At 42.2% G+C, this 23,850-nt stretch overlaps 1 protein-coding gene across 1 annotated transcript in view; it reads left to right on the top strand.

Moving 5' to 3' along the window:
* LOC142311037 (heparan-alpha-glucosaminide N-acetyltransferase-like) overlaps nt 1-23,850 on the top strand; it is a 1,039,195-nt gene that overhangs the window by 507,351 nt on the left and 507,994 nt on the right. Inside the window, exons 11-12 of the mRNA XM_075349039.1 lie at nt 13,677-13,789; nt 15,691-15,815. Coding sequence (XP_075205154.1) covers nt 13,677-13,789; nt 15,691-15,815 — 238 coding nt within the window. The remainder of the gene's footprint in view (nt 1-13,676; nt 13,790-15,690; nt 15,816-23,850) is intronic.

The following is a 23,850-nucleotide window of genomic DNA, read 5'->3' as shown; positions in this document are numbered from 1 at the left end:
TCCGGGAAACGCTTCATACTGACGGTAGTGGACTATGCCACCCGGTACCCAGAAGCAGTGGCCTTGTCGTCCATTCGGGCTGACAAGGTGGCCACCGCATTGCTGGAGATTTTCTCCCGAGTGGGTTTTCCCCAGGAAATGCTCACTGACCGGGGGACCCAATTCATGTCCCAGCTGATGGAGGCCCTCTGTAAGCAAGTCCAGGTGCGACATCTGGTGGCCAGCCCGTACCATCCACAGACTAATGGCCTGTGCGAGCGGTTCAATGGCACCTTAAAGCAGATGCTTAAGATGTTGGTCGACTCCCATGGGCGTGACTGGGAGCGGTATCTCCCACACCTGTTATTTGCTTACCGGGAGGTTCCACAGGCCTCAACAGGATTCTCACCGTTTGAGCTCCTGTACGGGCGACGTGTGCGGGGCCCCCTGGCTCTGGTGAAAGAGGCTTGGGAAGGGGATTTGGCCACCCCTGGAGTGTCGGTTATCGAGTATGTCATGCGCTTCCGGGACAAAATGCAGGCCTTGACGCAACTGGTACACGACAATATGGCTCAAGCCCAGGCCGATCAGAAGCGTTGGTACGACCAGAACGCTTGTGAGAGGACCTACCAAGTGGGTCAAAAGGTGTGGGTACTGGTCCCCGTACCACAGGACAAGCTTCAGGCAGCCTGGGAAGGCCCATAACTCGTGTACCAGCAGCTCAACCCTGTGACGTACCTGGTCACCCTGGACCCTGCCCGTGGAAGGCGGAAGCCCTTCCATGTGAACATGATGAAGGCACATCATGAGCGGGAGGCATGTGCGCTCCCCGTGTGCAACCTGCCCGAGGAGGGAGAAGCGGAAACCCTCTTGGATATGCTAGCCCAGGTTAGGGCAGGCGGATCCATTGAGGATGTGGAGGTTGGCCACCAGCTCTTGGAGGACCAACGGTCCCAGCTGTGGGCCACCCTACACCCCTTCCGGGGGTTGTTTACCAACCAGCCCGGAAGGACTGACTTGGCTGTCCATCACGTGGACACTGGGGATCATCCCCCGATCCGGCGTTCAGCATATCGGGTCTCCCTGGAGGTGCAGCAACACATGCGCCAGGAGATTGATGAGATGCTGAAGCTGGGGGTGATCCAGGCATCCAACAGCGCTTGGGCCTCGCCTGTAGTCCTCGTCCCGAAGAAGGACCGAACCACTCGGTTCTGCGTGGACTACAGGGGGCTCAATGCGGTCACGGTCGCCGATGCGTACCCAATGCCACGCATCGATGACCTGCTCGATCAGTTGGCCGGGGCTCAGTACCTGACCATCATGGATCTGAGCCGGGGATATTGGCAGATCCCCCTGACTCGCAAGGCCAGGGAACGCTCTGCCTTTATTACCCCATTTGGACTGTACGAGTCCACGGTGATGCCATTCGGGATGAGGAATGCCCCTGCCACTTTCCAGCGGATGGTCAACACCCTGCTCAAGGGACTTGAAGGGTACGCGGCCGCGTACCTGGATGACATTGCCGTCTTCAGTCCCACCTGGGAGGACCACCTAGAGCATCTAGCACAGGTGCTCAGGCGGATCCACCGGGCAGGTTTGACCATCAAGCCGGGAAAGTGTCAGCTGGCCATGAGCGAGGTCCAGTACCTCGGTCACCGGGTAGGTGGGAGAACACTGAAGCCCGAGCCTGAGAAAGTGGAAGCCATCGCATCCTGGCCCACCCCCAGGACCAAGAAGCAGGTGATGTCCTTCTTGGGGACCGCTGGGTACTATAGGAGGTTTGTTCCATGCTATAGTAGCCTGGCAAAGCCCTTGACGGACCTCACCAAGAAGAAGCTGCCCTCTGCAGTCGATTGGACAATGGACTGCGAGACAGCCTTCCGGGCCCTAAAGGACGCCCTGTCCAGCCCGCCCGTGCTACAGGCAGCCGACTTCACGCGGCCGTTTGTAGTACAGACCGACGCCAGTGACTTCGGCCTCGGTGCGGTGCTCAGCCAGGTGGACTCTGCGAGCCAAGAGCACCCAGTCTTGTACCTGAGCAGGAAGCTGTTACCAAGGGAAGTCGCCTATTCCACGATGGAGAAGGAGTGCCTGGCCATAGTGTGGGCCCTGCAGCGTCTGCAACCCTATCTATACGGGCGCCACTTCATCGTGGAGACGGACCACAATCCCCTCAGCTGGTTGCACACCGTCTCTGGGACGAATGGGCGATTGTTGCGATGGAGCCTTGCGCTCCAGCAATACAACTTCACCATTCGCCACAAAAGGGGCCGTGACCACGGTAACGCAGACGGGCTGTCCCGACAAGGAGAGGTCGCGGACGGGCGCACGGGGGAACACCGGAGTGTGCTGCCCCCTAGCGCCCTCAAAAGGGGGGAGGTGTGAGGTAAATCCGGAGATATGACGATAAATCATGATATTCAAGTATGTCAGGAAGCCCTCTCCTGGTGTCACCCCCCCTTTCCTTCACACAACTGGTTTAGCAACAAATCCCATGGCCATGTCCTGTGATATGGAAATGAGGTGGTGTGGGAACAATGGACACAGGATGACTCCCTGCCGTCACCCTGTAACAAGAGTTGTATCTAATTAGCAAGGCTCTGGAAGTAGCCAGACAGAACGACTCCAGTAAAAAATGGTTCATATCTCGCAAGCCATATTTCCGATAAATATGGCAACCATAAAAATGGTGTCCCCGCATGCGGACGATGCCGGCACACCCTTTTTATGGGAGCAGGACATTGGGAAATGCCCCAGGCGTGATATCAGCCAATGGGGAACTGGCAGACAGGTCATGAGTCCCCTCGTTCTGTAGCTAAATTCATAACTGTCACAATGAGAGCATTGGCGTCCGCCTACGACGCTCCCAGGCAAAGTTATGGCCAATATCCCCTTTGCTGGATAATTCTGATCCATGCAGGGGGAGTGGCAGTGCTTCCCTGTGAGGTCACTAAGGTAGGAGGGGACCTGGATCTGCCCAGGTTGATAACCCTACTTCGGCCATTTTCCAGCGTTCTTTTCGCTGGGGGCACGTGTAGGAAACATCTGTGGGAAGGATCCTAGAAACCTGGTCTACAGCGCCCCCCTGTGGCCAGACGCAACAAGGTAACTGCTGGAACTGTGTATGCCTGTTTGTAACCCATGCTTTGATTGTAACTGTACTCTGACATAACTGTATATTCTGTAGATTCCCTATTGTATATATTGTAGTTCTAGTGTGCTTTAGGCTGATTAAATTATATAATTAATCTTGGGCTGTTCTGTTATCTCGATCTTGAATCCCACGTCTGTGTGTTCGGCTAATAGTTACCGTAAATCGGTTGGTGGCAGCGAATTGTGCCAAAGATTATTGTGGGGAGGCCAGTGAGATTCGGGGAGATTTTATATATTCCGCCCGCGGAGGTCGGGGGAATATATACCCTACTCTCACCGGGGACCCTTCAATAATCGGCATAAGTAGTATAGCGGCCTCCTTGCTTATTGTCGGGCAATTCCATAATTGGCCTGACTATAAGAGGGGCGCTAGAGAGCGCGTCACGTGCTCTGTCTGTCGGTCGGGAGGTATAAAGGAGGGGTGACCCCCACTTGTTACCCCCCGATTGTGACGTACTGGTAGCCAGCGCGGGGGATTTCTGAGTGACCCCCCCGGTGGTTTGTGACAGCCAGGTATAGCACAGGTGTGGCGTCCACAACAGGTAGAACACAGGTATGGCACAGTTGATGTCCACAGCAGGTATGGCACAGGTGACGCCCTCAGCAGGTATGGCACAGGTGATGTCCACAACAGGTATGGCACAGGTGACGTCCACAGCAGGTATGGCACAGGTGGCACTATGGCGAGACAAAGGGTTAGGAACAAGTAGCTGGTGCACAGATACTAGCAATAGTACACAAGGGGCCTGGATACTAGCAATGCACTACTAGGAGCGTTGCTCGGGCACCTTCTGTTGGGGAAGGCGAACTTAAATACCCTTTTGGAAACAGGTGACCTCTGAGGTCACTTCCAGGTAATGGGACGCTACCACTTTAAGAAAGAGGGCGTGGCCTCACGTGCAGCCTAAGATCACTTACTGCAGATCTTTTTGTGGCCGGGAGGCAGGAAGAGGCTGCAGCAGCCTTTGGAGCAGAGCGCATGACCCGGGAGTGAGTAGGAAGCACAGCAGGACCTGAATCAGGAGCAGAGCCTGCAGAGCCATGGGACAGGTAAGAGGAAGGACGTCGCTGCCGGAGGCTGGTATCGGGAGTGCACGTGGGAGCCATGCTGGGGCTAGGCAGGTGAGAGGAAAAGCGCCCCCCTCGGAATCTTGTGGGACCGGGCGCTACACAGAAGTGTAGGCGGCATGGACAACATTGTTTGGGGCCATGTTTGAGGAGGGCCCGGTGGAGTATTTGGTAGTGTTGTTGGCAGTGGTGAGTAACGATTTTTTCAGGTTGGTCGGTTGGCATCAGCAGTGGAGCATAGGGTGGCGGCTGTGGCTTTCTAGTTGAAGATTAGAGGTGAGAGGGATGTTTTCGCAGGATTTTCGGGTGCGGCAGGCCTTGAAGGGTTTTTCGTAAGGGTGTGAAGGAGTGGGACACAAGGTCTGATCTCCTTTGTTTTGTTAAAGCGTTTGGTGAGTGGCTTGTGGTTGATATGTTCATCTGATTATGAGCATGTCTTTGTTTCCTTTTGTCCAAAATGATTTGTTAGCCTTTTATGGGGCTTTGCAGATCAGGGGGTCGGTCAGCCCATCTACGGTTAGGGGCGGTGGTTTGATGTTGGAGGATGTGTCTGCGGTGGGGCAAAGGGTTAAGCGCCAGCTTCGTCGCTCACAAAATCAGATCAGGCGCGTTGTGAAGGTTGGTGATGTTATACGCGGTCCTGGGTGCGGAATTATGTCGGGCGAACACCCAGGACCGTTATTGTGTCAAGTGGATGGGTCCCCCTTTTGTTAAGGTACCAGTTTGTGGCAGTGCTGCAGACGTGCTTGCAAGGGGCGGGGGTGGGTGCCCGGAGTACTACGGGTCGCATTCCTTCTGAATTGGGGCTGCCACGGAGGCCCCTCGGTGTGGTCTCGGTAAAGAGGTTGTTTGACGTATTGGGAGGTGGGAGTCCTCTTATTTTTTCGTCGTTACGTTTGGCCTCAGTTGTTATTCGTATTAAGGCCAACGGGGGGGGTTGAGTCTTTTTGGAAGTGGAACATGCCTTGGTTAGCATAACCGGTTGGTGTTATATCTGTGCGTTTATAACCTGTGGGGTTTTTGTGGTGAGGGTGTGCCTCATCTGGCTATTTGGGCACTCGTTTGTTTTCGGGGGCTCGGTGGGCTGAGGCTCACCCGAATTGTCGCCAGCTGGGTCTGGACGGGTCGATGGTACTGGTCCTGTATGTGGGAGGCAGCGATTTGGTGGCCCGGGCATCTCGAGAGTTAAAGAATGTTTATAAAAAAAAAAAAATTGGTTTGTTGCGTTTGTGGAAGATGTACCCGGGCTTAATTGTGGGGTGGTTTGATAGTGTGGCCAGGTTGGAGTGGAGAGGGCAGTATCAATCGAGCCTTATTGGGGTGCGGCACCAAAAGTTGGAGTCGCTGAACTGGTAGTTTCGGAGATGCAATGGGGGTGCATCTTAACGATATTGGTGCTGTTTTGTGGGTGCTGAGATTGCGTGGAGGTGTGGCACAAGCTTTTGGTGTGTGGTGGGTACAGGCCATGTAAGGAGTCACGTGCCCTGTCCTGTGGCGGGCGGTAGGTCTGGTCCAGAGGCGGTTGAAGGCAATGGTAACTGGACAGAGAGACACCATCTAGGTATGGTGGCTCCGGGTTCCGGGATGTTGCAGGCACAGGGTTCTGTAAAGTTGGGGGTATTAATCAGTTGGTGATTAATACCTCATCTCTGGGTCGGTGTGTTGCGGCCAGGGATATTGGGGTGAGAAGTTGTTCCTGGACTGGGCCTACTCAGGGTTATATATTTACTGTATTGGTTACTGTGTTACCTATTGTTATTTGTTGGGGTCGCCCGTTGGACGGCGCCCCCTTGTGTTTAGAATGTAAATAATAGGTAATAAAGGCTGCTGTGGCCAAATGAAACCAAGTCACATGCAGTCCGTGTATTATTTACAGATGGTATTGGTGGGTAACACACACAGAAAGCACGACTGGAGAATCCTTCCTCAATGGTCATGGGAGTGCCATCAGGTTTTTTGTCTAGATTAATGAGGGTCATGCCTTCTGACCTTGCACCCCTCCCCCACTAGCCACAGGTGATACACAGGAGGTTTGTAAACCCAGAGACAGGCTTAAGTTCAGAGTAGGTATCCAGTAATGAGATATGCTGTGACATGGCTACTGGGCAGATATAAGAATGGACGTTTTTGTATGCTAAATATCTCAATTTTTCCTAGATTTTTCCTTTAGCAGTAATGCATATCTATATTCTTACATTCAGAGTTTTCCTGCTTTAGCATTTCAGGGTGCAAACTGTTTCTTTTTTTTTTCACTTTATGTTATGTTCAGTTATGCACCTGTTCACATTGCAGTTTTGGGAGTGCAGTCAGGTTTTTTGTAAAAAAAATTGATGTCTCATGTGTTTTGCACAGACATACCTTCTGTGTAAAAAGACGAAAATGGGAATAACACCACAGGTTATAAAGGGTATGTGTGGTATGAAAAAACAGACAGCACATGTAATTGCCACATGAACGTCTGAATAAGACCTTATGGAAACAAACTGATAGCTACAAATTGACTTGCCAACCAGGCTCCTACTTAGGATTAAAAAAATGGCATTAGTTGACTCCATGTTCAAGCAGAAAAAATAGATCTACCAGCACATAAGCCACAAAGATAAATTCTTCAAAATTTGGACAGCTGAATCATATCCAACTCCACAACACTTCTCATTCCTTGTAGTTTGAATCTCACTCACTATGTAGCCCCGTAGACATTCGTCTTTAGGACTCCCCTTTATATTCTTAACTCTTACTCTCTTTTAATACTCCGTTGTATCACTGGATTACTGAACCCTGCTTGCAAATTTATATTGAAATTTTCAGGCAGTATCCTAAAACTTTCTCAAGGTGGTACAGCTTACACTTGTCACATTTGCTAAGTTTTTAATGTAGTATTACACTGTTCTACATATTTTCAAAAGTTGTCATGTTCAGGTATGAATTGAGTAGAGATGGGCAAACCCACAGATGATTGGGTTCAGTGGGTCCAGCCGGACTTTAAAAAAAAGTCCATTTCGGGACTGGACTTAAACCCGAACATCTGACCGAGGGCGTCTATGGGGACCCAAACATTGTGATGTAAATGGTGGTAGTAAGGGCTAGTGGGCTGAAAAGCAGGAGAATACTTATCAAGTCTCCTGCGTTGTAGTCACATTGCTTCCAAGTCCGCTCATTAACTCTCATACATATTCACTGCTTCCCCAGCCCATTGTCAGTCCTGGCGTCTGTGATTGGTTGCAGCGAGACTTCACCCCTACCCTGTGTGGCAGCATCTGAGATTAGTTGGAATCGCACATGCTGTCTGTGTCCCTATAGTGGTGTAAAAATAAATAAATAAAAAAATGGCTTAGGGTCCCCATATACAGCATTATGATACACAGCACAGATAAAACAGATAGCTACAGGCTGCAGTCTTCAGCTGTGTGATTATATTGGCCATGTATCAAAATATGAGGGACCATATGTGGCTTTTTTTAAATTATTTAAATAAATAATTTAAAAAAACAGTGTGCGGCCCACCTCAATATTGATACTCAGCCATGATAAAACCGACAGCTGGGGGCTGGTATTCTCAGTTTGGGGAAACTCATTGGTAATGGCCCCCCCCCAGGCTAAAAATATCAGCCCACAGGTGCCCCAAAATTGTCGCAGCCAATAGATGCAAAAATTCCGATGCTTTACCCAGCTCATCCCGATTGCCCTGGTATGCTGGCAATAGGGGTAATAAAATGGTTAATAACAGCTCACAGCTGCCATTAAGCCCTAGATAAGAAATGGGTATGGGTCTATTAGAGATAAGAAATAAGGATTTCAGCTCACCTTCTATGGTCCGTATACTGGAAAGAAAAACTCTCCTAATCTGAATCTGATTACTCTCCAGCGCTGGACATCGTTTTTACTCTGGGTCTATTAGACCCCCATTACTAATCTTATAGGAAAAAAACATAAAGACAAATACCCCAAAAATCCTTTTTTTTTAAATAAAATACAATAAACCAACAGTCTTTTTCCAAAATATTAACCCCCCCAAACATCCAGGTTCGATGTAATCCACACTAAGTTCCATGAAGATCCCAGCTCTTCTACATACTGAAGTTGCAGCACACAGGCACATTAAACAACATGACTACCCGTTGTGGCTTTAGGCATACACTGACTGAGCGACAGCTGTAAGTGGTGATGTCACTGAATTTAACAGCAGTCACAGCTGGACGATCCCACGGTACCCCACCTGTGACTGTAGGTAAACTAACCTCAGGTGAATTCATTGAACTCAGTGACCTCTCCTCTGATGAACTCATTAAGTTCAATGAGACCTGCATCTGGAAGAAAACTGTATTTATTTTGGCCAAGAAATATAGATTTGGTGCTGTAATTTAGACACCAAATTCCTGCACCAAATCTGCAAGTCCTGGCAAAAAACTACAATGCTTATTTATAGATAGCTCCAATTATCAAATGGTTACTCAAGTCTTAATAAGTAAGTACTTTTAGCTGTATACTATCCTTCATTAGTAATTTTTCCATTACCTCTAAATAAACCATTATATAAATGAATTCATATACCTTTGTGATCATTCTCCCAAGTTATTTTCAGGTATAGCCCACCATAAAGACCCTCTGGCTCTCAAAATTAATGACACAGGCTACCATCCATACAAAGGACGGAACCTCGAAAAAATTAAAAAGGAAAAACTTGTGGATAACACTATCCAGAACTTACCTTCAGTGATACTTACTACTAAAAAGACCCTATGGGCGGATTTCTCCCACATCCTCTTTTCTTCTTTTGAAAAAATTCTCCTTTGAAAAATTCTTCTGAGAAAAAATTCCTTGGTGCAGTGACTTGGCGTGATAAAGGCCGAGTAAGGCCGAAACGTCCCATGTCTTCCTAGTCACCATATCAATAAAAATACAAGTGTGTTTGCATAAGAAACATTCAACTTCGTCTTCTTTTTTCATCTTAGAAATTTTTTTTCTTCTATTCTAAGACAGTGCAGTGTCTATTATTGTTACATAGCCTTAGGGTGTCTATCTCTTTTGATAGGGGGTAGATTAGTAACAGATAATGATGTGGAGGTTTGATGAAGTGATGTAGGTTTGGTTTCTATTTAGAGGTAATGGAAAAATTACTAATGAAGGATAGTATACAGCTAAAAGTACTTACTCAAGTATTAAGACTTGAGTAACCATTTGATAATTGGAGCTATCTATAAATAAGCATTGTAGTTTTTGCCAGGACTTGCAGATTTGGTGCAGGAATTTGGTGTCTAAATTACAGCACCAAATCTATATTTCTTGGCCAAAATAAATACAGTTTTCTTCCAGGAGATACAGGTCTCATTGAACTTAACGAAAAAATTCCTTGGTGCAGTGACTTGGCGTGATAAAGACCGAGTAAGGCCGAAACGTCCCATGTCTTCCTAGTCACCATATCAATAAAAATACAAGTGTGTTTGCATAAGAAACATTCAACTTCGTCTTCTTTTTTCATCTTAGAAAAATTTTTCTTCTATTCTAAGAGAGTGCAGTGTCTATTATTGTTATATATGGACAGGACCACGGTCCCCTCACTCGCACCTCTAAACAATCTATTTTTTGTCTGATTGCACACCATAAATCTTAAAATTACGGACCCTAAAGCTATGTGCGCATTGAGTGTTTTTAGGAGCGTTTTTGTGCATTTTTGGGCTCAAAACTGCATGACTTTGCTTCCTCAGCAAAGTCTATAACTTTCCATTTTTGCTGTCTGCACACAACTTTTTTTTTTAGCTGCGTTTTTGAGCTAAAAAAGAAAATGGACATGTCAATTCTTTCCTGCATTTTACTGCGTTTTTCATCCATACAATGCATTGGAAAAACGCAGCAAAACGCAGTGATAAAAAAGGCAGCGAAACGCAGCCAAAAAGGCACCGAAACACGGTAAAAACGCATGCGTTTTTTACCGCTGCATTTTTGCAGCGGATGCATTTTTTTGCGTTTTTGTGCATTTTTGCAGCCAAAAACGCAGCGTAAAAAAATGCTGTGTGCGCACATAGCCTAAATCATCATTTTTTCTCAGTACATCACAATGATTTTTCATTTGAGATTTTTTCCCAGTTTAGTCAGTATATAATTCAAGACCTTGAACAAGCATGCTAAATTAAAGAAATTAAAGAAATACTGACATCTCTCTGAAGTGTATCATACACATTGGACAACTGAGTGCAGACCCACCAATATTGTCTGAATTTATTGACTGTCTAACATGTATGGGGGCCTCCCAACTCTCCCCCAACAGATGATGATGATGTCAGGGAAGAGAAAGATCTAGCATGTCAGATTTCCAATGGCTGATCCTTATTTCTTGACAAGATAAACTGCCACCAAAGGAGTCTGCCAACAGCTCTTTTAAAGAAGACACTGGGGCTCTCAGCAGAGCAGTGTTAATGTATATGGGGTACTTGTTTGGTAACCTATCTATTTTGTATGGGGAGCTTAAATGAAAAGGCATGTAACTGATAAAAACATTTGTATCAATCAGCAAATAAAGGTGTCGTTGCAGTGATTAAACATTTTGTCTGGTCACATGATATTAATCATCCATACTTGGATAAGGTCATCAGAATGGTGGGGTTCTAACACCGGACACCCCCACCAGTCAGCTGATATAATTCCTTTAAGTAGGTACTAGGCTGCAGCACCTGGCATAGTCAGATACAAAACCATGCAATATGTATACATCATCCCAACTCTTCAGCTTATAACAGCTGTGCTGGATGTTGGACCTCCACCGATTTTGATTTTTTTTACCTTGTCATGAGGACACCCCCTCTAAAGGGAAAATGTCATCATAAAATGACTTGCTGTTTAAATCAAATTTTCATTTTAACTAGAATCTGGTAATTTTGGTACTCTAAGGACAATTATGGTACGTTATACACCAGTACCCATTTACAACTTGTTTACTTTAACATGTATATGAATTTCAACTTTGCACAGTATGCTCACTGGTTGAAAATATTCAATTTGGTCAATATAAAATAAATAATAAAAATTGTACCCATCAAACCAAGATAATGACCCAGCGGTTTTGGTATAAACAATATCCTACATCCCTTTGTCAAGTTTCTGGAGCCATTAGCAAACCATCCATTTACACTTAACATGACTGGTTGGCATCAAAGACTCAAGGCTCATTAGCACCCCCAAATTCCCAGGAATGACTGTTTCCTAAGAACACTCTATTACTGTTAAACGTTCACTGTAATCGGACTGACAATCATCTGGCAAAATGCCAAAATTGTGGGGTTAAATGATTGTTCAGTTCGCCAAAAGATCATTCAGGGCAGCACAGCATCCTCTGTAAACAGGACCTGTGCAGCCAAGGAGAATGGCCACCTATGCACAAGAATCATCTATTACTGATTATTCTCTACACATCTGAAGCATGGACTACCTGCCTCAACATGATAATTCTGTCCACATGTGAAGCATAGACTATCTGCCTCAACAGAATATTAGTGATAATTCTGCCCATATGTAAAGCATAGACTATCTGCCTCAACAGAATATTAGTGATAATTCTGCCCATATGTAAAGCATGGACTATCTGCCTCAGCAGAATATTAGTGATAATTCTGCCCATATGTAAAGCATGGACTATCTGCCTCAACAGAATATTAGTGATAATTCTGCCCATATCTGAAGCATGGACTACCTGCCTCAACAGAATATTAGTGAATATTCTGTGCCCATCTGAAGCATGGACTACCTGCCTCAACATAATATTAATGATAATTCTGTGCCCATCTGAAGCATGGACTACCTGCCTCAACAAAATAGTACTCATTATTCTGTGCACATCTGAAGCATGGACTATCTGCCTAAACAGAATATTAGGGATTATTCTGTGCCCATCTGAAGCATAGACTACCTGCCTCATCAGAATGTTGCTCATTATTTTGTGCACATCTGAAACAGGGACTACCTGCCTCAACAGAATATTTAATGACTGCCAACATGTTTGTCCTCAATCAGGGGTCAATTAATACCTCACATGGCAGGTGTAAATACACCTTTACACTAAGGAAAAGCATTAATGGTGCGGTTTTTCTGCTGCTTTTTCTTTGCATGTTTTCTGGTCTGGCCAGTTTAGCTTAGAAAAAAGACGTCTCAGAGGACATCTCATTTATATGTATAAATACATGTGTGGTCAATATAAAGAACTGGCTCATGACTTATTCCTTCCAAAGACAATGCTAAGAACCACGGGCATACACTGCGAGTGGAATAAAAGCAATTCCGGCAGCTAAATAGGAAAGGGTTCTTTACAGTTAGAGCAGTCAGACTGTGGAATGCCCTACCACAAGAGGTTGTAATGGCAGACACTATAACAGCTTTTAAAAAAGGGCTGGATGATTTCCTCAGTACACACAACATTGTTGGTTATAAATGACTTAGGGACAAAATGTAGAATTGGTGGAGGAAGGTCGAACTAGCTGGACCTAGGTCCTTTTTCAGCCTAAGTAACAATGTAAAAAAAAAGTGGTGCTTACAAGCTTTATAAGACACAGTTTGTAAGCACTAACCTCCTTGCCTAGGAGATAAAGTGATAGACTGTAGACATAGTTAACAATTTAAGAGTAACTAAAAAAGAAAAAAATCCCTCCATTCTTGAGCAGAGAGAATTTTTATAAACAAGTAAATTGCAGTGGCCTGTTTTTTTATTTGAGAAAAGCACTTTATCATAGTAAAGTACAACACGTGAAACATTTGAGTATAAAGAAGAACAAGCATTTGTGATCCCATAGTAAAGGGAACCAAATATATCTGTTACTGTGACACTTACTGGGGAAAGATTTCTTCTGATACATTTACTTGTCACCTTCCATTGATTAATTGAATGTGCAGGTCCCTGAAGAATGTTATATGAGGCAATAGCTTGCACAAGGCATTGTATAGGCCATGGACATCGGGAGGATTCTGGAACATGAAAGGAATGAATTAAAAGGGAGCACAGTAATCCATTAATGGCAGCACTAAAGGGAATACTCTCACTGTTATTAAACAGCAAGGTGCTAGAGAGCACTTTGATTAATCTAGAATCCTCTCTGCCCGTAATGATGACCGGTGCTCTTTAATGTAATGTACAGTATCTTAAAAGCATGTTACCGCTATGACACAAATCCTATACTGGGAGTCTGGGATTACGTAAGAATACCAGTATACCAGTAACAGACGGATTAACCCCTTCGGTTGGAAGAGTGACGTAGAGAGTTTTTTAGTATTGTGGAAATATATTCTTCTTCAGTTGATGCCACAAATATTTTGTTGCATATGTGTTATTATGCTTTATTAGTATAACTGTATTGCCATAGTAATGTACTGTATGTTGAGCACACAATCTATTATTTAATCATTTTGTGGAATTGAAATATGATCAAACTTCTGTGGGCGCCTGAGGACTGTCGAGTTCTGAAGTTCAGCTCTACTATTTCTTGTTCCTGCAGTGTCTTGGCGCTGGGCACGAATACCAGGGGTTCTGCAACGATTAGGATTTACATATTTTGTTTTGGCATTGATGCACGCGTATTTTAGCAAGCCAAACCTGGATCCTATGGAGGTAAGATGCTACAAATGTGCACATTAAATGCTAAGGGGAATTTAGACTTTAGAGGTGGAGACTAGAATTTTTTTTACTTTTTGCTTCAAGCTATTTTTTTTCTAGCAAATATATGAATACATTGACAATTGTATGTGTTTCAGTTCTCCTGGTGAGTTATATGCAATTCTACAAAGTCTGACTCTCTAATCAGCACTCATAGTGTTGATTTGTATAGAAAATTACAATTTCCATTAGGAATAACAGAAGAAGTTTACAATGTTCCAGCAGAAAAGGGTGACAGGGTTGCCTTGGGCCCAGATTCTATGGGGTGCAAAATGCCCTCACTCCCCATGCCTCTTCTTCTTGCATGGATGCAGTAAGTGCATGCCTCCAGGGGCTGCTTTGACATTTGTTTGTGAGAGCACAGCAGTTAAAATGATTTTGTCATCGGCTGCTGGACTCTGCATAGGCAGCAGATGAGATGACAAAGCTCAAATAATGATAGAGTGAACTTTTGTCATTAAGGTCTCTGCTATGCAAAGCTCTACAGCTGATGACAACATCTTGACTACTTCTTCTGAGCTAACAGAGGCTGCACTGTTCTCTCCCACAGTTACTCTCCTCATACTTGTAATTTTGTTTGAAGAGAAATAAGGTCTTACTATGGAAGTTATCTTAAATTTAAATAAGTGTCCCCTATATAAAAAATAAAACATTAACATTGTAATAAACTATTTTTAATATACTTTTTCTACCACTAACTAGATTTCAGTTAGAACTCAGATTACAACCAAAATTCATATTTGGGTTAGAACTAGGACTAAGGTTATGGTTAGGATTAGAGTTAAAGTTAAAACTAGTGTTAAGGTTAAGGCTAGAGCCTCAGGGTTAGGTTTAAGGGTGAATAAAATATATCACTTTATTTTTGAATTTGTATCTCTAATGGTCCACGGGCTAGGGAGCACACAATAAGTGCTTTGACCCAGGTATCGGAAAACTATGATGTGCTACTAGGCTTGAAAGCTGTCAAGTCTTTTTGAGAAGATGTAATGGGAAAAGGAAAAGCATAATTTATTAGTTTTCACACTTGATAAACGACCTTGAATAAAAATAAATACAGTATATGGTAAGCAATAGTAAGTGGATGTATCTAGAGCACTCTACATTTCTGGAGACCGGGGTTGTCGCACATCTGCATTAGATCTGCATTAGTGTCTTAGGAAGCAGGTCACAGGCTTTAAAGGGGTTGTCCATTTTTAGAAGATTGGGTGCCAAACTCTGTAAACTACCTACGTGAACAAATACTGAGATTAGAGCAGTGGTTGGGAGCCAGCCAGCCCTAGACTCAGGGAGGGTGAGTACCTGCTGAGTTTGTTATTTTAGGTATTTTACAAAGTTTGGGGCACATTTTCATGAAACTTGAATTTAATGTTCACTGTCTTTAGTATTTATTATCTAGTAACCGTACGAATGTGCAGAAGTTGGACATTGTGTAATGCATTTAACAGTGTAGAAAAGATTCTGCCCAGGATAGACTAACACTAGACAAGGTAAGTTTTATTGCCTAGTCTGACATCCCCCTTAATCAGGCTAATGTCCTTATTGCAGAATGAAGAGTTTTTGCAACTAACTTAGCAAAAGGTAGAATCGATTCACTGTGTTAGGGTATTTCTAGGTATGCAGTATCTTTAATGCAAATCTCAGGATTTCCTGTCTTTAATCCTTCAAGCAGTAATGCTGGGATGTGCAGAACATCATGTAATTGCTTGTTGCACAAAATGTCTGTTGTAGAATACAAGGAGGAACGATCCTGCTGACCAGCATGAAAGAGAAAAGGCTTTAAATATTGATGTTGTAGCAAAGTCTCCCTGAAGTGGCCCAAAGTGCTTGTCTGACTATATATCCTCTTGTCTGTACAGAGCCATCAGTGGAGTGCTGCCGTAAGGGATATTGTCGTGTACTGGCCGGAGTGGATTTGCATTGCGGCTCTAGAGATTGTTTCGCTGTGTTTAACATTTCTCCTACCTGTTCCTGGGTGTCCCACGTAAGCATTATCAATCACTATATGGACAATATGTCTGCTGATGGCCGTGTCACACAGTAAATGAGACAGACTACTAAATATTAACTATTAATCACACTGCCCTACAGCTACTAATAAAACAAATACACACTTTAACATTAAAGGGAGTCTATCACCCACCAAAATGCATTTTAAATTTTAAATCATGATATAAGAGGCTTAAAAAATGATACTAGCACTGTACCTATTACTGATACTGTGCTTGAGAAAATAACTTTTAATTTGTATGCAATTGAAGAGGTTTTGGAGCAACATTATGCCCTCTCATTTTGCATATTGAGGGCCCTATCTCCTTTTGGTTAACAACACAAGCACTGCCTATAGCCAGCCTGTGTGTATTGATACTGACTGTGCCATGGCCATGGGGAGCCAACACACACAATAGCTGGGGGTGCATTCACCTCTAGGGATGAGGTTGAAGTTCAGGTTCACAGGGTTTGGACGTACTTTAGTTAAAAGTTTGAACTTGATCCCTTACCCTAATCGATATATCAGTCAATGGAGGCCTGAACATCAGTGCTGTAAAGTGACTGTAAGATGGTCACAGTAAGAGCTAGGGGGCTATAAAAAGAAGGAAAATGGTGGCAACTGCCGTGCAAACAAATGTTCATAGGGAATAAATAAAATTAAAAAAATGATGTGGGCTCCTGTCTATTTTTGACATGCAGCACAGGTAAAGCAGACAACTGCTGGCTGCAACTCTCAGCACTCTGCTTTACCTTGGCTGGTTATCAAAAATAGAGGTGATCCCATGCTATGTTTTTAAAAATTATTTAAATAAATAATTAAAAAAATATACACCATTGGTTTTATTCTGTTTTTGATAACCAATTAAGGTAAAGCATAGAGCTGGGAGCTGGTATTATCAGGCTGGTTAGGCCCATTGTTACTTGGCCTCTCCCAACTTGAAAATAGCAGCACCCAGCCACCCCAGAAATGACGCATCCATTAGATGTGCCAATTCTGGTTATTTGCCCGGCTATTCCCGATTGCCCTGGTGCAGTAGTAATTGGAGTAATAATTTTGGGGTTGAGGTCAGCTGTGAATTTAAAGCTGGTATCAAGCCCAGGGGTTAGTAATAGATAGGTGTCTATCAGACACCCTATTACTAACCTGGCAAGTGAAGAGTTAAAAAAAAACCACACACATGAACAAAAAATAGTTTATTTAAATAAAGACTTCCTAATACTCCCTCGTTAACCAATTTATTGATTTACAATAATTCTCAAAGTTCTGATGTTAATTCAGTTGGGGAACAAAGACTCCCCCACATTCCCTCATTCACCAATTTATTAATTAAAAACAAATCCTCAAAGTTCCAATGTAATCCAGTGGTGTCATGTCACATGATGCCCATCGGTTTCTATAGAGCTTCTTTCTGAGAATGTTCAGAGTAAGGCTCCATAGGTCACTATCAATCAACGGCAGACCTGGACTTTCTAACAAGTGGTGATATCACCACTAGTGTGAAATTCTGGGTTTCACATTATGCAATCCTCATGAAGAGGACAGATCCCCCCATGAAACGTCTTGTATTTGACAAAACATCTGTATTTTTATGGTGTGACAGTGCCTGAAAAATTGCCTTTTTTATTTTAATTCATCTCCAGTATATTGAAAAAGCTACATTTTTGTCATGTTGTTTATTATTTTTTTTTTAGTAATCACCACACAGAAAACAATAAAATGACAGTTTCATAGTCACAGTCATTCCGGATGTGATGATACCAATTATGCGAACATTTTTATTTTTTTTAATTTCTGTTTTAACGCAAGCTACAGCTGTACCACCACTCCTTGTATCAGTCATTCGGGCTGTAATACTATCAAACACCGCTCACCTATGGTCTGTTTTGCCTCTAGTTAGTGTGTTAATAAGGAGTATAGATGAGCAGATCATTTGAAATTGAAATTCAAACTTGTGAGGATTTAGGATTTGCAATATATATATATGTACTAGCTACGCTTTTGGTGATCGAACCGTTATCAAACGGTAACTCGAACATTAGGCAAGTCGTTCGAGTTCGTTGAACGACTCGAACTTCGCCCAAAACAACTCGAATTTGAAATTGGCGAATGGTTCGATTCGAACATCGCCTATCTCTAATAGCAATCCCTCACAGCTGTTATTAATAGCCTTTAGCTCGCAGCTCCATTCACTTTAATGAAGACCGGTGTTTTGGAGAGTAACTGTAAAGCGCGGGGTTAAATTTTCCTGTCAAAACATAGTCACATAGTCACATGAAGCATCTGTGCAAAATTTCGTGATTGTAAATGTGACGGTGCGGATTTCTTTAGCGGACATACACACATACATACACACATACATACACTCAGATTTATATATTAGGTATATGTATTGTAATATGTAATATATGTATTGTAAGATGACATCTGGACACATCATGGAGCAGAGATATGTGTGACAGAGGTGGTTGTCCTCTGTGATTTAAGCCTGGAAGATCCAGTACATATGGTTAATAGGGCTGATAAGGGCCAGGTTTACAAGCAGTCAGAGAGATAAGTGGGACTAGCTGCTCACATATCCCCACCCTGGTATGGTGTACATAAGAAGGTCCATGTGGATTCATTAGCTGTCTGTGTGTGGAGCTAAAAAGTCCTCCTGTAGGAAGTCTCCATGCTTGGACTTGTGTGCTGAACTAAAACTGTAGTACCTTTGTTAGGACTGTGTATTCTGTTATCCTGTAAGAAAGACCATTCATTTTTCTATTTTGGTGGCTCGCTTTATGGAATCTTAATAGAGCAGCCTAGGCGTTTTGTTTAAAACCCTTCCCGTGCCTATCTCAAACAACCCTGAGTGAGCCATATGCTGTATCTCTGCAATATATATACAGTCTCTGACAGAAGTTCTGTCGCTTATCCATGTTATGTAAATAAAAGCTTATAACCTGACTTTAAATTAATCCATTGGTTTTATAAATTACTCTTTTGAAAGCTGAAACCCTCCTAAATTTGGTTTAGGTTAGGAAAATAAAGTTGCTGCAAAGCTGAAATATTGATCATTTAATGAACACAGAAAGGTCAGATTTTGGCAAGACAAATGTTTTCTCACCTTGTCATACAATGCACCCAATCCTAGTTTACATCCTCACCTGTGCTCACTAAATGTTCGCTTAATTAGTGAGTGTGTATGAACCCAGCACCCCAGACCTTCAGTTGAACTGCAACTTGACCTCTGACAACATGCTAAAAACCACCCTGCGACCAAAGCCTTGATTATCAAGAGGCTGAAGACCAGATCCACTGCAGAGGTGGCTGGCACCTTTAATGTGTCTCAGCCTCAAGTACAAAAAAATTTAAAAAAAAGATTTGAAGAGACTGGAGTTGTTTTTGACAAGCCGAGGTTCAGCACACCCCGCAAGACAACTGCTCAGGAGGAACGTTTGTTGGTTAGAAAATCCAAAGCCAGTCCCTCTTCCAGTGCAGCAGAGATCCAAAAGGCCTGGTCACCTCAAGTCCCTGTGTCAACTAGAACAGTTTGTAGGATTCTGTCTCGAAATCGCCTCCATGGTTGAATCAGTGCCCAGAAGCCAGCACTAAATAAAAGGCAATTAAAAAAACGTGTGGCATTTGCCAAGTCCCACAGCCTGCTAAATAGATGGACGCTGGAAAAGTGGCAGAAGATGGATTTCTCTGATGAATCTTCCATTGAATTACACCACAGCTGCCGCAAATACTTCATGAAACCTACTGGAGCGCGTATGAATCCAGGAAACAGATAAGTTTGGTGGTGAAAAGATCATGGTCTGGGGTTACATTCAGTATGGGGTGTGCAAAACATTTGCAAGGTGGAAGGCAATATCAATAGGCTACAATATCAAGAAGTATTAACTACCTCTTACATTCCCAATCATAAAAGGGGTCAAATTATGCAGCAGGATGTTGCTCCATCTCATACATCCATCTCTACAACAAAGTTCTTCTTGGCAAAGAAGATCAAGGTGCTCAAAGACTGGCCAGCCCAGTCACCAGACATGAACATCATTGAGCATATTTGGGGTAGGATGAAAGAGGAAGCTTGGAAGACAAAACCAAAGAATCTAGATGAACTCTGGGAGGCATGTAAGACTTTGCTATTCCTGATGACTTAATCAATAAATTGTATGAATCATTGTTGAACCACATGGATGCAGTCCTTCAAGCTCATGGAAGTCACAAAAAATATTAAATATGGCTCTAATAGCACCACAACTTCATTCACCAATGTTATGCAACATATCCTTGTATTAGAAATTAATTATTTGTTTGATTTTCACATTACTTTCTATGGGCAACAAAATTTTTGTCTTGCCAAAATCTGACCTTTCTGTGTTCATTAAATGATCAATATTTCAGCTTTGCAGCAACTTTATTTTTATAACCTAAACCAAACTTGGGGGGGTTTCAGCTTTCAAAAGAGTAATTTATTAACCCAATGGATTAATTTAAAGTCAGGCTATAAGCTCTTATTTATATAACATGGAGAAGCGACAAAACTTCTGCCAGGGACTGTATATAGATATATGTATAGATATATGTATATATATATATATATACAGTATACAAAAAGTGAGTACACCCCTCACATTTTTGTAAATATTTTATTATCTTTTCAATCTTTTCATGGAACGACACTAAAGATATGAGACTTTGATACAATATAAAGTAGTCCGTGTACAGTTTGTATAACAATGTAAATTTGGTGCCCTCTAAATAACTCAACACAATGTCATTCATGTCTAGACTGCTGGCAACAAAAATGATTACACCCCTAATTTAAAATGGCCAACTGTGCCCATAGGTGATACCATTTTAAAAACCGCACCCCTCAAAAACTTCAAAACTGGTGTCAGGAGAATTTTAACCCTTTAGGTGCTATACGGGAATTAATGCAAAGTGGAATGAAAAAAGTGCAGTAATAACTTACTATACAAGAAATGAAAAAAAAAATAATGGTAACTTTCACTCTAAAATGTTGCTTTAGCCTATTTTTTTTCACTTTAACAAGGTATAGCATGGCAAAATGGTCCACATAACTTGTTACTCACTTTTTTCTGAGCTTGGTGATTCCACACATGAAAGAAATAAGCAACATTTGAATTTTGGAGCAGAAATTTGGCTGACATAGATTGCAAGTCCCATGTTGCATTTGTAGGGGCCCTAAGGTGCTTAATCAGCAGGAACCCCCAAAGTGACACCATTTTGGAAACTACACCCCTCATGGATTTTAACCAGGGGTAGAGTGAGCATTTTGGACTCACAAGTATCTCACAGAATCTGATAACTTTAGGTTGTCATATTGAAAAGTTTCACTTTTTCACAAAATGTTAATTTAGTTTCAAATTTTGGACTTTTGCAAATAGTAACACATAAATGAAAACTCCACAGTTTGTGACTCACCTGCTTCTAAGCACGGCAATATCCCACATGTAGTCAGAAAGTTCTGTTTGGACAAACTGCCAGGCATGGCATGGAAGGAGAACCATTTGAATTTTGGAACACAAATTGGCTGAAATAAATAGCGTGCACCATGTCGTATTTGCAGGGCCACTAAGGTGCCTATGTGGCAGGAATACCAAAAGTAACTATATTTTGGAAACTACACCCCTCAAGTATTTCATCAAGGGATATAGTGAGAATTTTGAGCCCCCAGGTATTACACAGAATTTGATAACATTAGGTTGTCATATTGAAAATTTTAATTATTTTCACAACTGTTAGGCTATGTGCGCACTTTGCGTCGAGGGATTTGCAGTTCTAAACGCATCCTCTGACAGAAATGTTTTTTGACAAAGTTAGTTTTGACCACAAAAATGCTATAAATACGCTTGCGTTTTTACCGTGTTTTACATGCTTTTCCACTGCTTAAAATCAGATGCGTTTTGACTATAAATACAATGCTAAATAAAGTTCAAACATACAAACAAATGATAACAAATATCAAGATTAATATCAAACAAAAACTGGCTTATTTTATTAAAATTGTAACTTTGTGATAATAATGATGCATCATATTACATTTATTCATTGATTTTCATAAATTTAATTGTCGGACTATGTGTGTGTGTAAAGGGACATATCATGCCATTAATATTTTGTCAAAGACGCATGCAATTAATTGGTCCAAAACGCATGTTTTCTGCATCAAAAAAGCATGTTAAACGCTAGAATTTTGAAGTAGATTGCGTTTTGCAACTTCTCATTGACTCCAATGTTAGCAAAACGCTGCCAAAATGGCAAAAACAATTGACATTTTGCTTCTTTGTATACTTTAATACATTTTAAGGGGTTTACAATAACAGGGGAGGGGGTAATTGAAGTTTTTAAAATGCATTCTTAAAAATATTGTTGAAATAACAAAGAAGGGGAAGAGGAAGGGAAGAAAGGGTAGGCTGAAAGTGGATGGGAAGGGGTATTGCAGGGGAAGTGGGAATGGAAGGAGTTAGGGAATATAAAGGGGGAGGAGAAAGGGAAGAAGGAAGACGTTGAGGCAATTCGTTAAGTTTCAAAGTCAAGCAAGATTATAAACTCATATTCATTTAGCACAGTATATAAACACATTCGGAAATAGCATATTACATTTATATTATTTAGATAATGTCAAGGAACTAAGTCAAAACAAGGTTTGGCATGTATTTCTGGCACCAAAGAGACCATCTTATTTTATATCTTTGATAGTTTTTTTCTTTTAACGCAATATTATACTCATATAAATTATGAGCTTAAACCCTGTCCATAACTTCTGAAATAGATGGGATTCTTTCTTCTCTCCAGTTGGCTGCTAATAAATTCTTAATAACTAAGAAAATGTGACAGACAATGTATCTATACTTTTTCTCATATTCTTCTAACCCTATGGAAAGAATAACCAATTCTGGAGTAAGAATTATATCTTTTGTAGTTAATTGCTTTAAGAGGTCTCTGACTTTCTTCCTTAAGGGTTTAAGTAAAGGACATCCCCAGAAAATGTGGATAAAGGATCCATTTTTCCCGCAACCTCTCCAACATAGTGGTGAGTTTTCAGCAGAAAACTTGCACAACTTTGGAGGGGTATAGTACCATCTGGAATACACTTTATAATATGTCTCCTGAAGAGAAGCACAGGTTGCAGTTGCATAAGTTGTTTCCAGAGCTTGTTTCCATGTACTTATAGGGAACTCCTTGTGCAAATCTTTCTCCAAATTATTTAGGTTTAGCTTTTTCTCAAATTCATAATCTTCATTTAGCAAGGAATATATATTACTGGTTTTCCAAATAATTTGGTTTAATGGATTATTCAATAAATTTATTAGGGGTTTAGGAAGCTGAAATCTAGGTTTTTTGTTTGTAAGAAAATTTTCTATACAGTACCAAATTTTTTTCTCTTTATTTGGGATGTTGAATTTACTTTGTATGTTTTTGAAGGGCAAGATTTTGTTATTTTCTATTAGGTCGAGAAAATTGTTTATTGTTTCCATTTTATTATGTTCATTTTGGGAGTCAGAATTTGTATTGTTTCAATTGGGCAACATTTAATATCTTCCAAAGGTACATTATCTTTCATTAATGTTTTTAATAGGGATTTCCGTGCCCAGACATGTTGCTTCTTTGAACGCTGAGTTTTCGCCAAAATTACTGCAACTAAAAAGCTGCGTTTTTAACAGCAAAGTGCGCACAAGAAATCTCTATTTCCCATAGACTTTGCTTGAAAATCAAAACACATGCATTTTGGCATTAAAACGCTGCAGTTCAAAATGCTGCGGAAACGCAGGTAGAAACGCAAAGTGCGCACATAGCCTAAATCTGGCCCCAAATTTTTCATTTTTGCAAAAGGCAATACAAATATGTTCACACCAAAAGTTTGTAACCCACTTTCTACTTAGAGTGGCGTTACCCCACATGTAGTTAAAGGCCCTGTGCGTACGCTGTGGTTTTTACCGTGGTTATTCTGTGGTGTTGCTGCATGTTTTGCTGCAGAAAATGTTCATAACCTTGCTGCAGTCCTTCCCCAGCAAAA

Source organism: Anomaloglossus baeobatrachus, chromosome 5 (genome assembly GCF_048569485.1).
Source record: "Anomaloglossus baeobatrachus isolate aAnoBae1 chromosome 5, aAnoBae1.hap1, whole genome shotgun sequence".
NCBI classification, from domain to species: domain Eukaryota; kingdom Metazoa; phylum Chordata; class Amphibia; order Anura; family Aromobatidae; genus Anomaloglossus; species Anomaloglossus baeobatrachus.
The sequence above is the reverse complement of the archived record's forward strand: the minus strand, read 5'-3'. Positions and strand labels throughout refer to the sequence as shown.